Source organism: Argentina anserina, chromosome 5 (genome assembly GCF_933775445.1).
Source record: "Argentina anserina chromosome 5, drPotAnse1.1, whole genome shotgun sequence".
Taxonomy (NCBI): Eukaryota; Viridiplantae; Streptophyta; class Magnoliopsida; order Rosales; family Rosaceae; genus Argentina; species Argentina anserina.
The window spans coordinates 25,809,550-25,830,302 of NC_065876.1; the positions used below are offsets into that span (position 1 = coordinate 25,809,550).

The following is a 20,753-nucleotide window of genomic DNA, read 5'->3' on the forward strand; positions in this document are numbered from 1 at the left end:
GCCGTTTCTCCTCGATCCGACACCGTTTCTTCTCGCCGGAGTGACACAACGCCTTCTTAGATGCTGCTCCAATGAAAAAGAATGCAAAAAAGATCGGAATCAGAGGTCCACCATGATCGGTGGTGAAGTTTAGGAAGACCTCCGATAATGGATCCGCGGAACAGTGTCTTTCGACATAAATGTTATGAGTGAGGTTGTTGCAAGACCTCCGATCTCGATCTCTTTCGCCTTCTTCTTCATCATAGTAGTGTCTGGGAAGGTGTGGTGTCACTCTGGCAAGAGAAAACAACGTCAGATCGAGGAGAAACAGCGGAAATCCAGACAGAAAAACCGTCCGCACGTCCGCAACAGAGAAGTTGATATATATATATATATATTTATATATTAAAAAGTAATTAGAGATAGACGAGAGAAATCTGCGAAGCAGTAGCACATCCGTACATGAGACTAAGTCAGAATTTGATGTTTCTCAATTTGAGATTAAAAAGAAAAAGCCCTAAAAAATTTCTTAATCTTTCACTAATTTGACAATAAAACGTTGCTCTAAGCTTTCTATCCAAACAATAATATCTCTAATATTTTCCAATCTTTCTCTATTTAAACTCTTAAGCTTATAAAAACGTATTTACGATCACCCATGTCACAAGAACGGTTGAATGGATTGACCATGTTGTCTATTGAAAGAAAGTTGTTCAAACAGTTTAAATTTGATAATTTGATCAACCTTTTTGCATCTCAGAAAGCAAGAAAAATGACATTCAATTGAACATGAAATTGTTTTAACATGTCTTTTGTATCAATCTAGCTTCTTATATGTTGTTAATGTTGTTATTAAGTAGTTTAGTTTATTCATCATCTATATAACATATAATACATTTTGCTATGAAAGAAATGTGAAATAAAAAGTGTTTTTTTTTCTGTTTGTTTAATATAAGATCTCTTAATTTTTGCCTTAGGTCTCACTTGGTCATGGGACGGTACTGTTTTTCTATTTGTTCATGCCTTTTTGGTCTCGCTTGTAACAATTTTTTTTATCAGATTTTGAGGATCCAATCCAATTTCTTTGGACTTGTACCGCTGTAGGCTTGTTACATGTAGGAAACTCTTACACCAGTTAGTTTCTCTTGAATGTGATGCAAAATGTTGAGCTGTTTTTAAAGAAAAAAAGGTACTGTACAAAGAGTCACTGCATCATTACAGAACATGTGATTACAGTTGCTTGTACATTCTCAGGCATTACATGCTTCTAGCATGGTAGAACTTTTACACTTCTGCTTGTACATTCTTGAGTTCACTATACAAAAGGAATTTACTGAATCTAAAGATAGTAAGGCATTTGGACTTCTGCTCGTACCTTGTATTCAGAATACAGAGTGAAGTAAGCTAGGGATTTTATAGTGTGATGTTTGTAGTTTTGGAATGCAGATCAATGAAAGAATGACTGAGCAGTAGCCATTTGGTGCGAGCTACTTTTAGCTATGTCTTCAAAAAATAATTGCCTAGTCCTTGCCTATGTTCAAGCACCAATGCCACTAGATCAAATGGTACTGAACACAATCGTTTTACTTAGTTGGTAAAGTAATGTGTATCGTTAGGCAAATTAAGGTCTTGATGTTGGATGCTACCTCCAAAAGGCGTTTGTCTCTATGATAAAGATGTACTATTTAGCAGATCTCTTTCAATAATTATGTATTTTCACTCCGCACGTCTGAGCTGGAAAACTGTGTCGAGTTTGTTAAGTTAGAACAATATCGGAAACATTGATGATACATTATTCTTATTGGTATCACATGTTCCCTTTCAGTTTGGTCCCATTATTATACGTGGTTCGGAATCTTCCGATTTCTGATCAATGTTCTTGATGATCTTGGATTAGCTGTAGCGTGCCGGAGAGTGGACCCTGGAGTGGAGGCAAGGGAGGAAAGCAAAGTCTTGTTTGAAGCCCGTGACCGACTGAAAACCCGTGATGAAAATCATGTACAGGACAACTAATAAAATGTTCAACAAAGTGCTGTACGCAATGCATTTCTCTCTATTATCCAAGCTAGGCTAAAAAATGGGGTGGTCGCTTTCGTATCCTCCATGAATAAGTAATGCAAATGACCTGGATATCACAATGAAGTTCTTGAACATGCTCCTAGTCGATTTGAATTTCTCTAGGGTCTGCACTATGGGAAGAACTCCGTAGACCGTTGACGAGTTGGGGGGTGATTGGAGTGGGTATGAAATTTTTTCTCGATAAAAAGAGCTGAAAGAAAGTTAAAACACCAAGAACCCTAAGCTTCTTTTTAACTGTATAGCAGCTATAGAACTAAGGTAACTATTGGGTCCATTGTGAAGGAGCATTACGAAAATTCTTCCCCCCCACACGGTGGAGGTTCACCTGCATAACTTCAACCACTTATTTCAGTCAGTTTTTGTCTTGTTGTTAATCTATTTATGTTCAATTCGGTTCTTAATAATTAAAGATAGGGTCAAAATTCAATTACAAAAAGTTAAATCTTGGTGAAATTTAAGGTAAATTTTGATCTTTTTCATCTCCGTCCTTCTTCCTCAGAAGGGGTGGCGTCAAGGGTGTCGATGGCGACAAAGTCGGAGCAGGAGAACTGGAGATTGGATGATGCATGCAGTTGGGAATTGCTTTTGAGGGTGAACCTTCACTTGGGTGGAGGGAAGGACCTCCGTGAGCTTTACCAAGTAATGCCAATTCTTTGGACCGAGCAGCGCATAGCAGAGCTGTTTGGCGTTCAGAGCTTAGTTGTAACTCTATAACTTCCCACAATAATTCCCATAAGAATTCGTAGTCTCTTGTCATTCATTATTCATATGGTTCGTCCTCATTTGTCATTACCAAACAACACATGCTTACTGATAGAAACTATTAAGATCAGAATCCAAACATTTATGTTCATCTTATACCAACTTGTTTATGTAGTATAAAACATAGATTAGTGAACACATAATTAAATTGATCTTGTATTTGAGTGTTGGAACTTGTAACACGTACGGTATCCCTGAGAATTGATTGAAAATTTATAGTATAAAATACGCGTTTATCACACTACATTATACATAAATGAAATAATTTGATTCCATTTTCCAGATTTAAGTTTTTATTTGTAGTGTTTCTTCATTTTTGAGTCATGTGACGCATGTCCACAATATACTTCAAAACATCTCTATCCATGTCACATTCATAAAAAAAGGACTCTCAAAAATTCCAAATGCAGATAACTCCAAGGTTGCTACAATAATCTAACCTCACCTATTTTCATATATAAACCTCTCATCACCCCTTCACTCACACAATACATTGGGAGCTTTCCTTGAGTTCCTCTTTTTCTGTCCAAGTCATGGACTCAAAGATTGCTTGCTTTCTCTTCTTTGCTCTTCTAATCTCTCTCACCAACGCTGTTGATCCTTGTTCTTCCAAATCACATGGCTCGGGTGAACTCTCCATAATTCCCTCCTATAGCAAATGCTCTCCCTTAACTTCACCCAAGACCGACTCATTCAACACAGTCCTAAACATGGCCTCCAAGGACCCGGACCGGTTCAAGTACTTGTCAACCCTAGTGGCCCAAAAGACCACTTCGGCTCCGATTGCTTCGGGCCAACAGGTCTTCAACATTCCCAACTACATAGTCCAAATCAAGTTGGGCACCCCAGGCCAGCTCATGTACATGGTCCTTGACACTAGCAACGACATAGCCTGGGTCCCGTGCTCGGGATGCACCGGTTGCTCCTCCACCACCTTCTCGCCCAACACGTCCACGACTTACGGGCATTTGGACTGCTCGGTACCAGAATGTGCCCAGGCTCGGGGGCTCTCGTGCCCGGCTGGGTCTCCAGTTGGGTGCTCTTTTAATCAAACGTACGGTGGAGGCTCGTCGTTTTCCGCCTCGCTCGTGCAAGATGCTTTGGGACTAGGGAAAGATGTCATTCCGAAATACTCCTTCGGGTGCATCAATGCCATCTCTGGCGCAAACATTCCACCACAGGGACTATTGGGCTTGGGCCGCGGACCCATGTCGTTGCTCTCTCAATCGGGCTCCCTCTACTCCGGAGTGTTCTCATATTGCTTACCCAGTTTCAAATCTTACTACTTTTCCGGCTCTCTCAAGTTGGGCCCTGCCGGCCAGCCCAAGTCCATCAGAACCACTCCACTTCTCAAAAACCCTCGCCGGCCATCCTTGTATTACGTCAACCTCACCGGAATCAGCGTCGGCAAGGTCCTCGTGCCCATTTCCCCGCAGTTCCTAGCGTTTGACCCGACCACTGGCGCCGGAACCATCATAGACGCCGGCACAACAATCACTCGTTTCCTGCCACCCGTCTACAACGCAATCCGAGACGAGTTCAGAAAACAAGTGAACACCACATTTTCGAGTCTGGGAGCATTCGACACTTGCTTCAACGCCAACAACGAAGCCGTAGCACCGACCATTACGTTTCGTTTCACAGGGTTGGTGTTAACGCTGCCATTGGAGAACAGCTTGATTCACAGTAGCTCGGGGACACTGGCTTGCTTGGCAATGGCAGCGGCGCCCAATAACGTGAACTCGGTGCTGAATGTGATAGCCAACTTGCAGCAGCAGAACCTTAGGATTCTGTTTGATGTTACCAACTCTCAGTTGGGTATTGCCCGTGAGCTCTGTAATTAAGTAGGGCATAATTGATTGTAGCAAGGCTTTTGTGTTGTTTGTCACTTTTGTGTATGAATTGTCACCTTGCAAAGATTGGTGAGTGGTGACAAATAAAAGAGTAGGAGGATAAAGACCCGCTCGTGATGTGTTCAAATTGGAGTTTCTTGCTGTTAATTACTATATGGTAATTATTTGGGGATAAGTCATTGGTTATTGAAGCTTCTTATTTGCGACTCTTTAATAATTATTGCTTTCTGATGATGCAAATCAAGTTTAATAACCATTGATATATACATGCAAACTGAGGTTAGTGTTTTTTTTAATGATATATGCAAATTAATTAAGGTTCATTACCATTACATGCAAATTGAGGTTTTCACTACACATATCACGCACACATGAGGAAGCTAGCTAATTGAGTTAGAGCCAAACGTACATCATTTGAGGCTTCTTCCTCTTCCAGTTTTCCAGTAATATAACTGTTATTAGGCTTCTGGGCAAGTTTTTCCTTTTTAGTGAAGTTGTAGTTCGCACTACTAAAAATAAGACCTAAGGGGACATATATTATGTGTCTATTACTATCTATAGAGACATACATAGAGACATATATGGGTCAAATGAGACAATTAGTGCATATGTGTCTTTTGAAAGTGTTCCTATTGCTAAATAACATACTTATATGATAAATGTCCCTATATGTAAGTGTGGGTTGACTGGGTTCCATGATTTTCCAAGTACAAATACAATACACTTGTACAAATACATTGCACCAATTGGGCACACTTTTTTTTTATATATATTTTTTGCTACAAATGAGGCCAAAAGCCTAAGACAAAAGGCAACAAAACAAACTACCCAGCACAGTTGGCCTTAAAACTCCTACTTCTAGCAATTCCAAGGATGTCATTCATGATGGCTTTAGAGACAATGTTTGGAGGGTCATACATAATGCAAATGCCCTCCGCATTAGAAGTATTGTTCTTGGCTATAATATATGCAACCATATTTCTTTCTTTGTGAATATGTTTGATAGAAGCAACCTCAAATTGTTCCATCATAGCTTTGTAATTAGTCACAATAGTAGCCAAGGGGTGGAGAACAATATCAACATTTTGCAGCAAATTCACAAAAACTGCAGAATCATATTCAATTTCAATCTTGTTCACTTGCATGTTCAAAGCTAGCTGAAGGCCATAGAAAAGTCCCCAAGCTTCAGCTTGAAGAACTTCACCAATTCCAATATTTATCATAAATCCACCAATCCAATAGCCATTGCAATCCTTCGGACAACACCCCCAACTCCAATTTCCCCAGTCCTGGTCCGAGAACCATCCACATTAAGCTTTAAAACCAAGAACTAGGCTTAATCCAAGAAAGATCTTCCACAGTTGTTGTAATATGCCCAGATGGCTTTAACATGGATCTATTCCATTCATCAGCAGAATTAAGAAGGATCTCAGCAGGATTGAAAGGGTACCTAAAATCATCATCAAAAATGCTTTTGCATCTCCATTTCCATATGAACCAACATCAGTAAACAAAAGAAAATATTTCAACGCATATTATGCACATGGCATCTACTCTGAAGCATGTTAGCAAATAATCAACCATCCCAGTCTAGCACAAAGGTATTCAACATATTAGTGGGAATATTGAAGGACTTCCAGATCACCATAGCTCTAGGACAGTCTCAAAAAAGGTGGAGCATAGTTTCAGCAACTCCATTACAATGCTTACAAGAGGAGTTACATGTGAGCCTTCTGTGGAGTCTTTGAACATTGGTCAAAAGTTTACCAGATACAAACGTCCATATGAAAATTTTAAGCTTAGGAGGAATATGCATAGAACAGATCAATCCCTAGAATAGTTTTGATACTGGTGCTCGTCACATATTAACTTGTAAGCAGACTTAACAGTGAAAATCCCTGAAGAGGTACCTCCCCACATTAATTTATCAGGAACATTATCAATAGCAATGGGGATCGCAGTCATGTGATTGACCACATCAGGCGGCAAATTTTGAAGTAACAGCTCTTCATCCCAACATTTATCTCTCCAAAAATCCTTCACCTTAGCACCCGCATCAATAACTATACCTTGTAAAGCAAAGTTTTATAAGACACCATATGGGGACCAATTATCCAACCAAAACTGAACAGAGTAGCCATCACCAATTCTCCATTTCAGCCCTTTTTTCAACAAATCAGCACCATAAATCACTGCAGCCCAAGTGCTAGAACAGCTGGAAGGTTTTGAATAATTCCCTTGCAACAAAGAGTTAGGCTACATGTATTTCCTTTGATAAATTTTATTCCACAAATCACCATCATTTTGGACAACTCTCCAACTGGCCTTTACAAGCATTGCTGTATTCATTTCAAAAGATTTTTTAATTCCCAAACCACCAGAACTTTTAGGCCTACAAACCATTTTCCTATGATTGGCAGTATCACCCCAAAGAAAGCCCCTATTCAATTTATCCAACTTCTCACAAGTGTGCACATGAGTCTTAGCGTAGCATATATAGGTATGGAGGAAGCCACATATTGTATTAAGGTGAGTCTACCATTGGGAACACTTTAGCTATATGTCCTCATTGCTTAACTTTTTTTGTTTTTAATGCTTTTGGCTCCTCTAGTAGGGACCAATTTGCAAACCCAACATAAGGAAAAAAATAGATTATATAAAAAAATTAAATATTTAAACAGTAAATAACAATAACATCACACAATCTCATATTTCCATTTAAATTTCAAGTTTAGATATTCAATAATATAACATCAAAATCCAGTATCACATCTCTTCATAAAACTAATAACCAATCAACCAACATTGTGCAGAAGCCTCTATAAACTATATAGGAGAACTAACTTATTTAAACTTCAACATTTGAATTAAAACACTTCAGATGCACTTGTTCTGATAACTTGCTCCAATGATACTTTGAACGATCACACATTTTGCATGACTATACAAAGCCTGGTAAGAAAGATTACAAATTATAGTCAGACAAGGACATGATCATGTCGACTGTCGAGAAAGGTCATTTATATACATTGCTATCTGATGGAATAAACAAAAGTAGTATTAATTGATGGAATAAACACCAAGTATGAGGTGGGAGTAAGCTGTAAAGCATAACCAAATAAGTATCATACCTATCTGAAAATAATGAAGGAAACTGTGCACAACAAAATAAGTAAGAAAAACACGAAAAGTATAAAGTCTGGAATACATCCGCCACCCCATTTCAACCTGCCTTGTTGTTCTATGCTCTACCTACAACAACACAACAAAGAACTTCTTTATACTCTGAATGAGAATTGAAAATGCCAAACAAATAATTATGAACACATCATTAAGCTAGCTACCAATAAATGTTCAACAATTAATAACAAACATATGAACACTCTCTGGTTAAATATTCAAATGAATCATAACACTTAATTAACTCTATACATAAAACGTAGCAATGAAGCCATTACCTGATAGTTTAGGTCTGATGAAGGCCAACAATCCTTCTCTGGAAGCAGAAAAAGGCTTGGTCAATAAAAAAGAATACACATAAATGCTATGCTCACTTAAGTGCATGTATACACACTCACACAAGAAGGTCAAAACCTATCTCACCTTGATTAGTTCAGTAATCATCACAGTTTTATTATAGCTCTACCCATTGCCTTGAAAACAATTTCATTCGACCCCTTGTCGTATAGAGATATGAGTATTTGTAAGATAGAGCAAACAAGGAGACAAAGTAATTAATACTTAAAACCATCAATATCCAAAGCTAGCTTCAAACCAATAAATGAAAGCAAAGGGCAATAGACTAATGTTACAACTATAAAAAAGTATGTAAACAATATAGAGCTCATGTAGTCATGTCAAGACAAACACTACTAGGGAAAGAAAGAAAAGAGTAATCTTTGGGAAGTGTACAATATAATAATAAGTAGAACATAAGCCACTACAGAAATTGAAAAACTTTAATTTGAAATAAATAGTAGTTTCTATGCAAACAGAGTTGCAGTTTATGATTTCTTTATCAAACAAAATCCAATATAAGTGTCCTGAATAAATTATATGAATCAATTTACCATATTATGGAAATCAATAGATACTCAAGCTTAACATATAAATCTATAGGCAACAACAAATCCAGCTTATATATTACCTAAATCTTGCAATAACAAAACCCAAAATAAGCAAAACAGAAAGAACAAACAAACCCACCAAATCACAGAATCCCTAAACAACAGAAAGACTGAAAAACCAAAAGAAAATAAGCGACAATTAAAAACAACACAGAACCCTAACTTCCCCATTTGATCAATGTCAGATTAAACCTAAATTAGATGTGTTAATATGACTAAATTGAAGATCTGAGTTGAATTTAACCCAAGTGCTAGACGCCTTCTTCCTCCACTGCGGCTCAATTCCATAGTCATACAGTACGACGGGTTGGACTCGGTGATGCAAACGACGCCGTTGCCGCATAAGACGCAGTCGACAACGCTGCGCTCGAAGCACTCTTTTCCCATGGAGATGGTCAGCCGACGATCTCGGCGTGGAGGCAGGCTAGGGTTTGGTCGTTGGTCCAGGACATGCCGATCAAACGACTACCGGGGTGTTTCAAGATGGTCCCGCCGAGGAGGAGACCAGATGAATTGAAGATGCGGAGCGGACTGGCCGCGGAGCTAGACGATCTTGGAGTAAAACAAAATCCCAAATTTCAAACTAGGGTTTCAAAAAATCGAAACTTTTCTCAATCGGCTTATTGTTTTTGTTTCTCATGTTGAGGGGATTGATAGTACATTAAAAGGATGAAGACTCAGAGAGTGAGAGACGACAATGCCCATTTTACTCGAGTTGTAAGAGTGTGCGTATAAACTGTAAAAATATTTCTTCTACAATACCCCATTACACTGTAAAAGGTGCTGGTATTTTCGTATTGGTACTATTTACCATCAATGGGAACATTTTTGTGTCTCTAAACTCACTATGGCACACTTATATGTCCCTAAATTCACAATGGAGACAAATGATAGCAAGTATCTCTATTTGTTACTTAATATGGACATATGTATATATGTCCCCACAGCCCCGATTTCTAGTAGTGTGGCCCAGTATTTCCAATTGTTACCGGAAATAAATAGTTTAACACTGCATTTAACTTCATAATAAACCTTGGAAAATAGACGTTCAGAAAACAGGTATCCACGCATATTTGGTGACGACTTAGATAATAAAGAAGCTCGAAATGATGTATATGTCCAAGGTCTAAAATATATGATCTCGTAACCGTCAGAACGATCCATAGATTTGAGTTATATATATAACTCTTTCAGTTTCTACGATTAATTTGGTTATCTTTAAACCCTATAAACATAAATTAAGCTGAATAGAACCACTCTACATAGAAGGGGCACTAATTGAATATCGAAGACGACGAAGAGATTTATAAGATATTTTCCTTTAGAGCTTTTAGCTAGCCTGTAGATCATGATCACCCCAAATATTATACATGTGTTCAGATGTCTGAATCACAACCCGATTGATACACATCCAATAATCAACAAAAAAAAACATTAGCGATCAATAACTCTGTGTTTTAGAGCCTTTCAAGCTTAACACTCCTAACTTCAATCTTCATCCTCATCTTCTAATATTTTAATAAGCTTATGGGCTTAATTAGTCTGTGTCTTCACCGCCGAGAGAAACGAAAGAAGGCTTCTACCTCCAAGTTTAACTCAGACGTACGTAGTTCTCTTCTCACCGTACATAACTGCATGCTGGCGCGGATCTAAGCACAAGTTTGGGGGTACTTAAGCCCACCCAAGAATTTCGAATATATTTTACTAAGGATAAGTAAAATGTGCATGTATTGTAATCTTGTTGCATTGGTTTATCATTTTGTTAGTTTTCAAGCCCACCCAAGTTCAATTCTCCACAAATACAAACATGGTCTATTTTCCATGTACTTCACATATTTTCTATTTCTTATGCAAATAGAAAACAATTACTTCATTGGTTGTTTTAGTGAATACAAGAATAAATAATTTATTTTAGCATTAAAATTTGAGTAAATTCTTTACTCAATTTCAAAAAATCTCTTTCCGCCATTGATTTTCTAATTTTAATATTTGATGCATTTCTATTTTCAAACATAGGTTATTATAATTAAATTTTTAACTTGTGCTACATTTTTATAACATTTTAATCATTAAGAAATTTCAAGTCTCCCAGACAATTAATCCTGGATCCGCCACTGACTGCATGTATTTATCTATATGATCGCTGAACTCCAGGCCCCCATATATACATATAACTTACAAGGGCCAATTCAAATACAATAACTTCAGCACACAGAAGAAACGAATGAAAGGAAAAGGAACAAAAAAAAAAAGGAAGACTAGTTTTTGTTCTTTTTTGTTTTTCTTGCTATATCGATCGATTTGATTACCCCTCTATCTGTACTTTTGGAACATTCTTTTGCTCTCTGTCTTTCTTCACAAACACGTAGTATCATTTCTCCGTCGATCGTTTTCAACGTTAACCCCACCATTGGTGCACTGCAACACCTTCATCCCTAAGCTGTCCGTACAAAGCCAAGCACTGCCAGTAAGCCCTACGAGTGCTCACATTACCTCTCCCATTATGCCCTTGTGGCTTGCATTCCAAGAAAAGCTCATCGACCAAGTTTATCACCTTACTTTGCATCATTTCCTCCACCACTTCGGCCTCGGCCTTCATGACAACATATTCTTCCTCCTTCACGTTCTTGTCCAGCCACTCCGACATACTGGTCTGAAGAACCCCCTTGCCTGCGGACTCGTCTGTTAGGGTTGTCTCGATCTTGTACATCTCGAAATTCTTGTTGCGAGTAGGGTAGTTTTTGGCGAACCAGCTCGTTCCGCTACCGCCTTCCTTTTCAGGCAATCCAACGTCGATAAAGATCCTACGAGAGTATCCCTCGAGCGAGTCTCCCATCAAGTCGGGAAGGTAGCGAGTTTTCTTCAAGTATCTGCTCGACTTGCCCGATGAAGCTCGTGGTGGTTCAAGAAGCACATCTTCGAGATTCTTTAATGCCTCCTTCTTTGCATCTTCAGATAAAAGACGTCGGCGTGTGGGAGAAGTAGTAGCAGTTGAAATCGATGAACTCATCTTCCTCATGGCCACGACGGTGGCGTCGAACTTTATGAGGTAGACCAACTTGTAGTTAGAAGGCATGCGAAACCCCGTGGAGGATTCCTCGCTGAGCTGGAGTGCAACAACGCCGCCGACCTTGAGAGTCCTCTCGATGAACTTCATGGCGGAACGGAAGACGGAGACGAATGCGAAATCAATAGATTGGTCGTTGACAGAGCCTTGTTGGTTCTCTTCGTTTACGGAAATGAGATCCATTTTATTGTCTTTGAGGATCTCTGAGCTTTCAATGTCTCCTTCATTATTTCCGCTGCTTACAAATACTGCCTTCACGCCATGGCCAGTTTTGATGAGGCCTTCGTTGGCCAAGTCACGGAAGATGACTGGCACGAGCTCTTGATCAGGGTTTGCGGAGGAGCCCATGATTCCATTAGCGGTGTCTGTTGTGGGAGCAAGTGAGTTCAACCACGGAAGGGAGATGATAACTAAAGCCAAGATGACAGATCGAGCCAGAAACAACAAAACTCGGGAGTCTGGGATCCTGATAACTAAGTACTTGGCATCAGGGTAGATTAAGCCAATAGTTGCTTTGTGTGTCGGTAGGTATTTGGTTCGGAAACCCTGGACCAAATTGATCGCCATTTGTTTCGGAACAATTTCGATTGTTAAATCAATGCTGGTATATTTCGTGCAGATTTTGATGTCAAAGAAGACAAAGACAGATATATATGATATTGGGATTGGGATCAAGAAGAGAGCTAAGAAATGATTTTTCTGGTGTTAGAGGGAGAGAGGTGAGCTAGCGGGAGAAGCCAATGACATTAGCGAGTACAAAACCTTGCGGCGGTGTGATTCCCACCCACGAGGGCCACACGAGAGCTTTGCACACTTGACCATAATAACATCAACTGCCTAATTCTCTGAACCTCCATTGTTTAACTTCGCTCAGATCGGTGAGTGTGATTCTTCGCCCAACTATGCTCGGAATTAGCGAGACATTTGGAAGCTAACTTAGCGCGAAAACCACATCACACCGACCATGATTCAAGGAGGCCGAAACCAGAAAGGAGGCGTTTGGTTGTATACAATAGGGAATTAGTGTTAAACGGTAATTAGTGTTACAATAGGGGTTTGGGGTGCTAGCTGGGGATGAGAAGTAGAAGAAAGGATCAATATATGGGATTCATAAGTAGTACAGGTGTAAATATTGACAGGAATTCAAAGATGGCTGTAGCTAATTTTGTTTCGAGAAAAAAACGGTGGATGGTACGAAAATTGAGTTTGGCCATCGCATGTTGTGTCTTTGCTAGCTATTACCTTTGATGTATATTGTATATGGGTATGAAGCGAAATCCTGCCTGAGAAAACGGTTAGTGTTTGTTGTACCGTACATATGCGACGGTTAGTGTTTGTTGTACCGTACATATGCGAGTTACTATGTTTGAGGTAGCAAAATATACCTCATTACTTGTAGCACGAGAAACCTTTCTATTTTGATGTTCTTATATACTAGTCTCTTGACAGTTGATACGCCATACGTGCGTGCTAATTTGTTTTAAAAAATTTTAAGAAACAATGAAAAAAAGAAACAGTGGAATTATGGTTAGAGCCCACTATTTTAACCATTATCTAATATTTTCTAAATAAGTTTTAAATATACACCCTTAAACACTTAATACACACCCCTATCAATTTATATTTCTAATAACATTTTGCATGAATGTCAAATGACCAAAATAGGCATTTGCAAAACTTAAGAAAATCAAAAATAAATTAAATAATCAAAGACTGAATATTTACTTTTGGAAACAAATTAAATATTCTTATCTTTTTGGAAAATTTAATTTTGAATCTATTTTGACTGAAAATTAATCCAAACAATCAATTCATTCCTTAATTTTCACCTCAAAAATATAAATTCTATTATAGAATTCCAAATAAGGTAATTCATGTACAAAAATTCTGATTTTTCATTTCATTAAATTTTATCTTCTTACATTCCAAAATCAAAAAGAAGTTCATCTTCTTCATTTTTTTCTTAATCGAAATACATTGATGATCGACGATGTATCATTTTCATGTATGAAAAATATGAGAATAACATTTGCAGATCTATAATTATTCCCAAGAACTAACAATTACCGACATAAATTACCTATGATTTTGTAGAATGAATCGACATGAACATTTACAAGATGTCAATATAAATTAATCAATATATTAATCGCACTAAATAGTAGCCTTATATAGCAATATAATGAGGGTATTTGATGATTTTTTTAATTTAAGGGTATTTTAGTTACTTTATGTGGTGTATTTGGTAAAAGTATTTGAATGAGAATTTAAATTGGTCGTGTATTGAGTATGTGTGTGTATTTAGAGATTTGAGGTGTGTATTTAAAATTTCTCTATTTTCTATTAATCAAGCAAGAATAAGAGTTTGACATGTTGATTGGTTAAATTTTTTTGAACTTTCTAAAAAATCTACTATTTATTAAACTCTTAAATCTAATTAGTTATAGTTTGAAGAACATGATTGTAATTTGCAAAATATAAATTTGAAAAAAAAATATGGAAGGAGAAAAAAACAAAGATGATTAAGTATAAATGCATAATAACTTCCCACGTTTAACTCTCTCTCATATTTCTCACTTTTCACTCTTCTTATGTTCAGTTAAAATTTTATTTTTCATGCCCGCAGAGTGTGTTTGAGGCTAGTATTTCATAATTTTGAAAACTTTAACCCATAAAAGGTAATTATGATATTTTCTGGTTTGATAGTTTCACATGAAGAATTACTTTAATTAATAAAGAAGATGTTGAAAACCACGTTAGCTGAGATATGTTTTCTTAATTCGGTACTTATTTTTTTATAGATAACAGATCAAATCTGTTGGTAGTAATCATACAACCGTACAAGGTCAAGCAAGAGTGATCGGAATAGTCGAATCAAAGTGAAAGCTTGTGAATACTAACTTACATATGACTCCTTTTATTATATATTACATTCCATATTTTAACATTCACTTAAAATTGAAATAAAATCGAACTAGTTGTTGAGGGGAATCAGACCCTTTTGGTTTAAGAGGAAGCAATGATAGACCTTACTTTTATGAAGGAAATTCAACATGCATTATCCACCATATTTATTCTCTAATGAGATGCAATCAAGTGAAAACATATGGACACAATCTGATGCACAATCTTCACAAAGCTATGATTATTGTCAAATTTGAGAAATGCTTGATCCGAACGGGAACTACTAGTACCACAACCCACAGTCAATCACCCACTACCCTTATAGTTGGCATATAAGTCAGTATATGCAAAATTATAAAGGGACAATATCTTAATGACTATTCTTCACAATATACTTAGGGTTTTACTTAAAGACATGTTGAAGATAATGAAATTTTTGTACCTCATACATCATTTATAAGGTTCTAAACTACTTATGTAATTTCATGTTTAATGTATCATATGTAAATAAGGCGTGATGACCCAATCTCCCTTTTGGTATATATATACATATGTATGTATAACTCACTTACATACATATTTTAAGTAGATTTTTAATTATGTTCAACGATTATTTCACCTCAAATTATTATAACTCACTATAAACTAATAGTTATATAATAATTTCTTATGACATATAGTAGATAATTGATCAAATAAAAATTTCTCAAAGTTTCATTCAAAATTTACATGTTTTTATATAAATGTTCATCAATTTACTATTTTTTTTAAATCGAAATTTCTAATTTTTAAATCCTCGATATTTCCGTTCTCGCCAAATTTTAGTCCTTGCATATAACTAACATACCACTCTCAAGAATAGACAATTGGCTCAAATATATACTCACATAGGTTATAAAAGGTATGCTTAAGCTCGGCAATGATATAATTTTCAGATAAAAAGAATCACAAAGGTCATCCTCAAAACTTAGCAGAGCAAGAACATCCACCTTATGTCGCCAAGCTCCATAAAATAAGGGCCAAATATCATCATGTTGGACCATCCTTCACTTTAAACATTTTGAAAACGAACAAATGCTAAAATATAACATTATTGAGCCTTCAACAAGTATAACACAACTCCAAATTCACAAAAAAAAGTATCATGCCGTGACCATCATCATCATTCTTTTTCGTTTTATTTTTCAAACCGTGCATAGAATTTCTTTTTCTTATTCTTTTTCACGGCATAATTACATACATAGCATAACTCCACACTTGAATCAAATCATCACTCTATATTACATCCAAAATCGGCTCTGTCAAGCCTAGAGAACAAGGTATAGATATAACTATACTAAACAATGATATTAACATGTTGGTAATGAAAGAAAATGCTTAATGTAGGCTCAAAAGGGTTCATACTAAGATGTCCCAAGAAGCGCACAAATAGGGATAAAACGTTGTTTGGCATAAAGTGGTGGAATCCTAAAAAGATCCAAATTTTTTTTCAAAATCAGAGTATATTATGATAAAAGTTTTGAAAGTTTCACAAAGTAAGTTCTAGCATTCTCTAGTTCGTTGTGATCAAAATAAATGTAATGCGGTTATATAGCCAAGAAACGATAGATAAAACTCTCCAAAGAAAGACATATATATGGCTCGAAACTCACATAGGGTTACATGAATTCAAACAAGTAAAGAACATGATTATTCTGTACCTAAATTTCAAAATCCTCATCTACTACATGTTCGTACAATTTCTATACATCGATTAACCATCAAATAGAAATTAAGTTCAAATTAATATTGTGATCATCTATCAACTAATCATCCAAAGATCAACTTATCCTAGACAGTTAAAGACATATCTAAGACTCAAAACAACATAACACAACAAAATCGAAAAACAAAACAGTAAAACAAAACAAAAATCGGAAATCAAAGCAAGAAAATCAAAACACATATAAGCATCAAACAATAGAATACAACGAATGATATATACCCCACCCCACACTTTAAACTTACATTGTCCTCAATGTACAATATGACAAGCAACAAAAATTAAAGAGTAAAGGGATAAAAAAATGCAAACACTCGTTGACGGCTCTTTCATTAGCTTAAATTTAGAGACTATAGCCTAGACTATCTCCAAAAATTCACTTGCTTTAGGTTCAATGAGAGAAGTCTCCTCCACGTTAGGCTCCACAAAGTTTTCATAGTACGGCTTCAAGCGATGTCCATTGACCGTGAACTCCTTATCAATCTTTATACCTTTAATCCTGATAGCACCAGAAGGAAAAATGTGAGTAATAACAAACGGGCCAAGCCATCTAGAACGTAATTTTCCCGGAAACAGCTTAAGTCGAGAATGAAACAATAGAACTTTCTGCCCAACGACAAAGTCTTTCTTCTTAATCATACGGTCATGGAACGTTTTAGCATTGTCCTTGTAAATCATAGCCGAATCGTAGGCCTCATTTCGAATCTCTTCAAGCTCATTTAATTTCAACTTTCTTTGTAATCCGGCCTCATCAATGTCCATGTTAAAATTCTTCACAGCCCATCATGCACGATGCGTAAGCTCCACGGGAAGATGACACGCCTTGCCATAGACTAACCGAAAAGGAGACATGCCAAAAAGGGTCTTGTATGCAGTCCTATAAGCCCAAAGAGCATCATCCAATCTTTGAGACCAATTCTTGCGTGATGGTCCAACTGATTTCTCCAAAATTCTCTTGATTTCAAGATTAGATAGCTCAACTTGTGCACTTATTTGGGGGTGATAAGGTGTAGCAACCTTATGCTTGACACCATACTTTTTCAACAACGCCTCAATTGTTCAATTGCAAAAGTGAGATCCTCCATCACTAATGATAACTCTCGGCATACCAAACCTAGAGAAAATGTTAGAACGAAGGAAATCCGTAACAATGATATGCATCTTTAAAGATTGTAGTCCGGGTGGCTTTGGCTTCCACCCATTTCGAAACATAATCAACACAAACGAGTATGTACAAGAAACCATTAGAGTTAGAAAAAGGTCACATGAAATCGATACCCCAATAATCAAATAGTTCAACATATATAATTGGTGTCATAGGCATTTGATCTCTAGATCCTAAGTTTCCCATGCGTGGGCATCAATCACAAATCATGCAAAAATGATATGCATCTTTAAAGATTGTAGGCCAAAAGAAACCATATTCTAACACTTTAAGAGCAGTCATACGCGAACCAAAGTGTCCTCCACAAGACTCAGATTAGCAAAAAGCAAGTATAGAATGATGTTCAGATTCAGGGACACACTTCCTAATGATTTGATCAACACAATGTTTCCACAAGTATGGTTCACCCTAAATGTACTACTTAGCTAAAGCCATGAGTCTAATCTTTTGAGCATGCGATAAAGTATCTGGAAATTGTTTAGAAACAACATAATTCACAATATCTGCATACCATGTCTCAATTATCTCAACTCGAAAGAGTTGCTCAACCGAAAAACTCTCTTGAATGGCCAAGGGCTCGGCATCTCTCACTAAACGGCTCAAATGGTCTGCCACAACATTGTCACTTCCCTTCTTGTCCTTGATTTCGAGATCAAACTCTTTGAATAAGAGAATCCATCGAATCAATCTCGGTTTGGAATTCTTCTTCGTCATTAAGTACTTCAAAACTGCATGGTTAGTGTAAACAGAAACTTATCTAGAGGAAAGATAACCACAAGATGTTCTTTTTCAGTTGTGGTGTAGTTCTTTTGAGTATCATTGAGCGTTTGTGAGACATAGTAAATGAAATAAGGCTGCTTGTCCTTCCTCTGCCCTAGCACGGCTCCAACTGCATAGTCCGAGGCATCACACATCAATTCAAATGGCAAAGACCAATCTGGCGGTGCCATGATTGGTGCCGACGTCAAGACCTTCTTCAAAGTCTCAAATGTGTGATTGCAATCATCATCAAAGTGAAAAGGAACGTCCTTTTGAAGCAATGAACTCAATCATCGTCTTTTCTTAATCTTCCTCCGCAACACTAATTTGATTATATCCACTATATCCATCAAGGAAACAATAGAAAAATGACCAGCTAACCTCTTAAGCATTTGATCAATGAATAGCAGCGGCATGTGATCCTTCCTTGTCGTAGCATTGAGCTTCCTATAGTCAATACACACACGGTGACCAGTCACTGTCCTTTGAGGCACTAACTCGTTATCTTTGTTCTTCAGCACCGTGATTCCAGACTTCTTTGGCACAACTTGAATGAGAGAGATCCACCTACTGTCAGAAATAGGATAAATGACGCCACAATCATGTAACTTCACGATCTCGTCCTTGACAACTTGCATCATTGGTGAGTGAAGACGTCTCTGACCTTCCTTGGTCGGTTTAGCACCATCTTCAAGCAAAATTCGGTGCATACACATGATATGGATGATTCTCTTGATGTCGGCTAGGATCCATCCTATGGCCGTTTTATGTCGCTTCAAAACTTTAATCAACCTCTCCTCTTACTCCTTGTCGAGTGCAGATGAAATGATCACAGACAATGTATCACCATCTCCCAAAAACGCATACTTCAAGTGGTACGGAAGAACCTTAAGATCAAGCTTCAGGGCTTGCACCACAGAAGGAAGATTCTTATTAGTGGTTAAAAGAATTAGACTATGAGAGACATAACTTACCTCACGTGCTTTCTCATGAGAGGTCAAGTTCTCTAACTAAGCCATTAACTTTAAATTGATTCTCGTTTACATTGCCGACTTTATTTTGATACCAGTTTTGGTGTGAAGTGACTACGTACAGAGATGCATCAAAATTTATCAAGTATTGTTTGCTGTGCAGCTTCTGCTACCATTTCGTATGACTCATAATATCTGAATTGATTCGAACTACAAATGTAGCTCTGAATTTAACCAACCAGTTGCGGACGTCAAAAGTCTACCCACCCCAATACAATCAGGTCATTTTGTATCGTACGTTTATGCGTGATGATCGAGCTAATGTATGTTGAAAATGCAATCCTCTAGTCTTGCTCAAACATTACCTAATAAAAGATGTATTTTTTTAGCAGACCTAATAAAAGATGTTGGGAGATTATGTCTGTGTTGATTTTTATAGTGCTACAAATATTCTTTAGCCTTCATTCTTGTCGTTGTAGTGTCCATATGAATATGTCAACAGTTGCTGCCTGGCTATAAGACTCTTAAGTAATGGAATAGGAAAATGTTTTGGCGCCACAAGATGATGTCAGATTCGGTGCCACAATCATATGTGATGTATCACATAATTTTGCCATATCAGTAATTAAAATAGTCATAAAATGTCATTTTTAAATAAAAAGACAATCATATCCATGTTAATCCACAGCTCTAGATTATTATTATAAAAATATATTTTTTTCTTTATCATTTATTCTTATTTTCCATTACGATAATGCTTTCATAAAATAATTAATTTTTCTATATTTCCGAAAATATGCTTATATATGTGTGTGTGCGCGTAAAACTTATTATCAAAATAAAAATTATTTCATCTGTGAAAAATATAGACCGGCCGTATATGTGAAAAATATTTTCAAAATAAAATTATTTCGTCCTAAATAATTTTGTTGGAGATTTTTAATAATTTGATAGAGAATATATATATATATATATATATATGATAATTGTCGGCCATTAAAAATTGTCATAAGATTATAATGTTGTTTCCATCACTTGTAAGGTAACTTTTTGAACAAATATCGTAAATTAATTTTCGAATAAAAGTGATAAGGTAACTAAATCGTTTGTAGTTTAATTTCTTTTTACAAAATATGTATCTGAATTATGTCCATGAAAATATTTCTTTTTTCTTTAAACGAAAATATTTCTTAATTTAATAATTATAATGAATAAATATTAAACAAGGATATGATTATCTTTTTATATAAAAATAACATTTTATAACTATTTTAATAACTGACGTGATAAAGTTATGTGACATATCACATAAGATTGTAACGCCG

The 20,753-nt window shown here is 36.6% G+C and overlaps 3 protein-coding genes and 1 long non-coding RNA gene across 4 annotated transcripts; 1 reads left to right on the top strand and 3 right to left on the bottom strand.

The window, feature by feature from the left end:
• Positions 1-3,326: 3,326 nt before the first annotated feature.
• LOC126793116 (aspartyl protease AED3) lies at positions 3,327-4,859 on the top strand. The gene has a single exon (XM_050519557.1). The coding sequence runs from the start codon at positions 3,354-3,356 to the stop codon at positions 4,662-4,664; it is 1,311 nt and encodes a 436-aa protein (XP_050375514.1). The 5' UTR covers positions 3,327-3,353; the 3' UTR covers positions 4,665-4,859.
• A 2,510-nt stretch (positions 4,860-7,369) lies between these two features.
• Positions 7,370-9,425, bottom strand: LOC126793126 (uncharacterized). The gene is made up of 4 exons (XR_007672029.1): positions 8,277-9,425; positions 8,132-8,169; positions 7,805-7,925; positions 7,370-7,625 (listed from the first exon to the last, which is right to left on the bottom strand). It is a non-coding gene; the product is annotated as an uncharacterized LOC126793126 (long non-coding RNA).
• Positions 9,426-11,198: 1,773 nt separating this feature from the next.
• Positions 11,199-12,434, bottom strand: LOC126795823 (uncharacterized). The gene has a single exon (XM_050522570.1). It carries the CDS (start codon positions 12,432-12,434, stop codon positions 11,199-11,201), a length of 1,236 nt encoding a protein of 411 aa, XP_050378527.1.
• Positions 12,435-16,890: 4,456 nt separating this feature from the next.
• LOC126795824 (uncharacterized) lies at positions 16,891-17,295 on the bottom strand. Its single transcript, XM_050522571.1, has one exon. The coding sequence runs from the start codon at positions 17,293-17,295 to the stop codon at positions 16,891-16,893; it is 405 nt and encodes a 134-aa protein (XP_050378528.1).
• Positions 17,296-20,753: the final 3,458 nt, after the last annotated feature.

What these genes read in the sequence shown, in the direction of transcription:
- LOC126795824 (XM_050522571.1), bottom strand. Translation starts at nt 17,295, where the DNA reads ATGGACATTGATGAGGCCGGATTACAAAGAAAGTTGAAATTAAATGAG.
- LOC126795823 (XM_050522570.1), bottom strand. Translation starts at nt 12,434, where the DNA reads ATGGCGATCAATTTGGTCCAGGGTTTCCGAACCAAATACCTACCGACA.
- LOC126793116 (XM_050519557.1), top strand. Translation starts at nt 3,354, where the DNA reads ATGGACTCAAAGATTGCTTGCTTTCTCTTCTTTGCTCTTCTAATCTCT.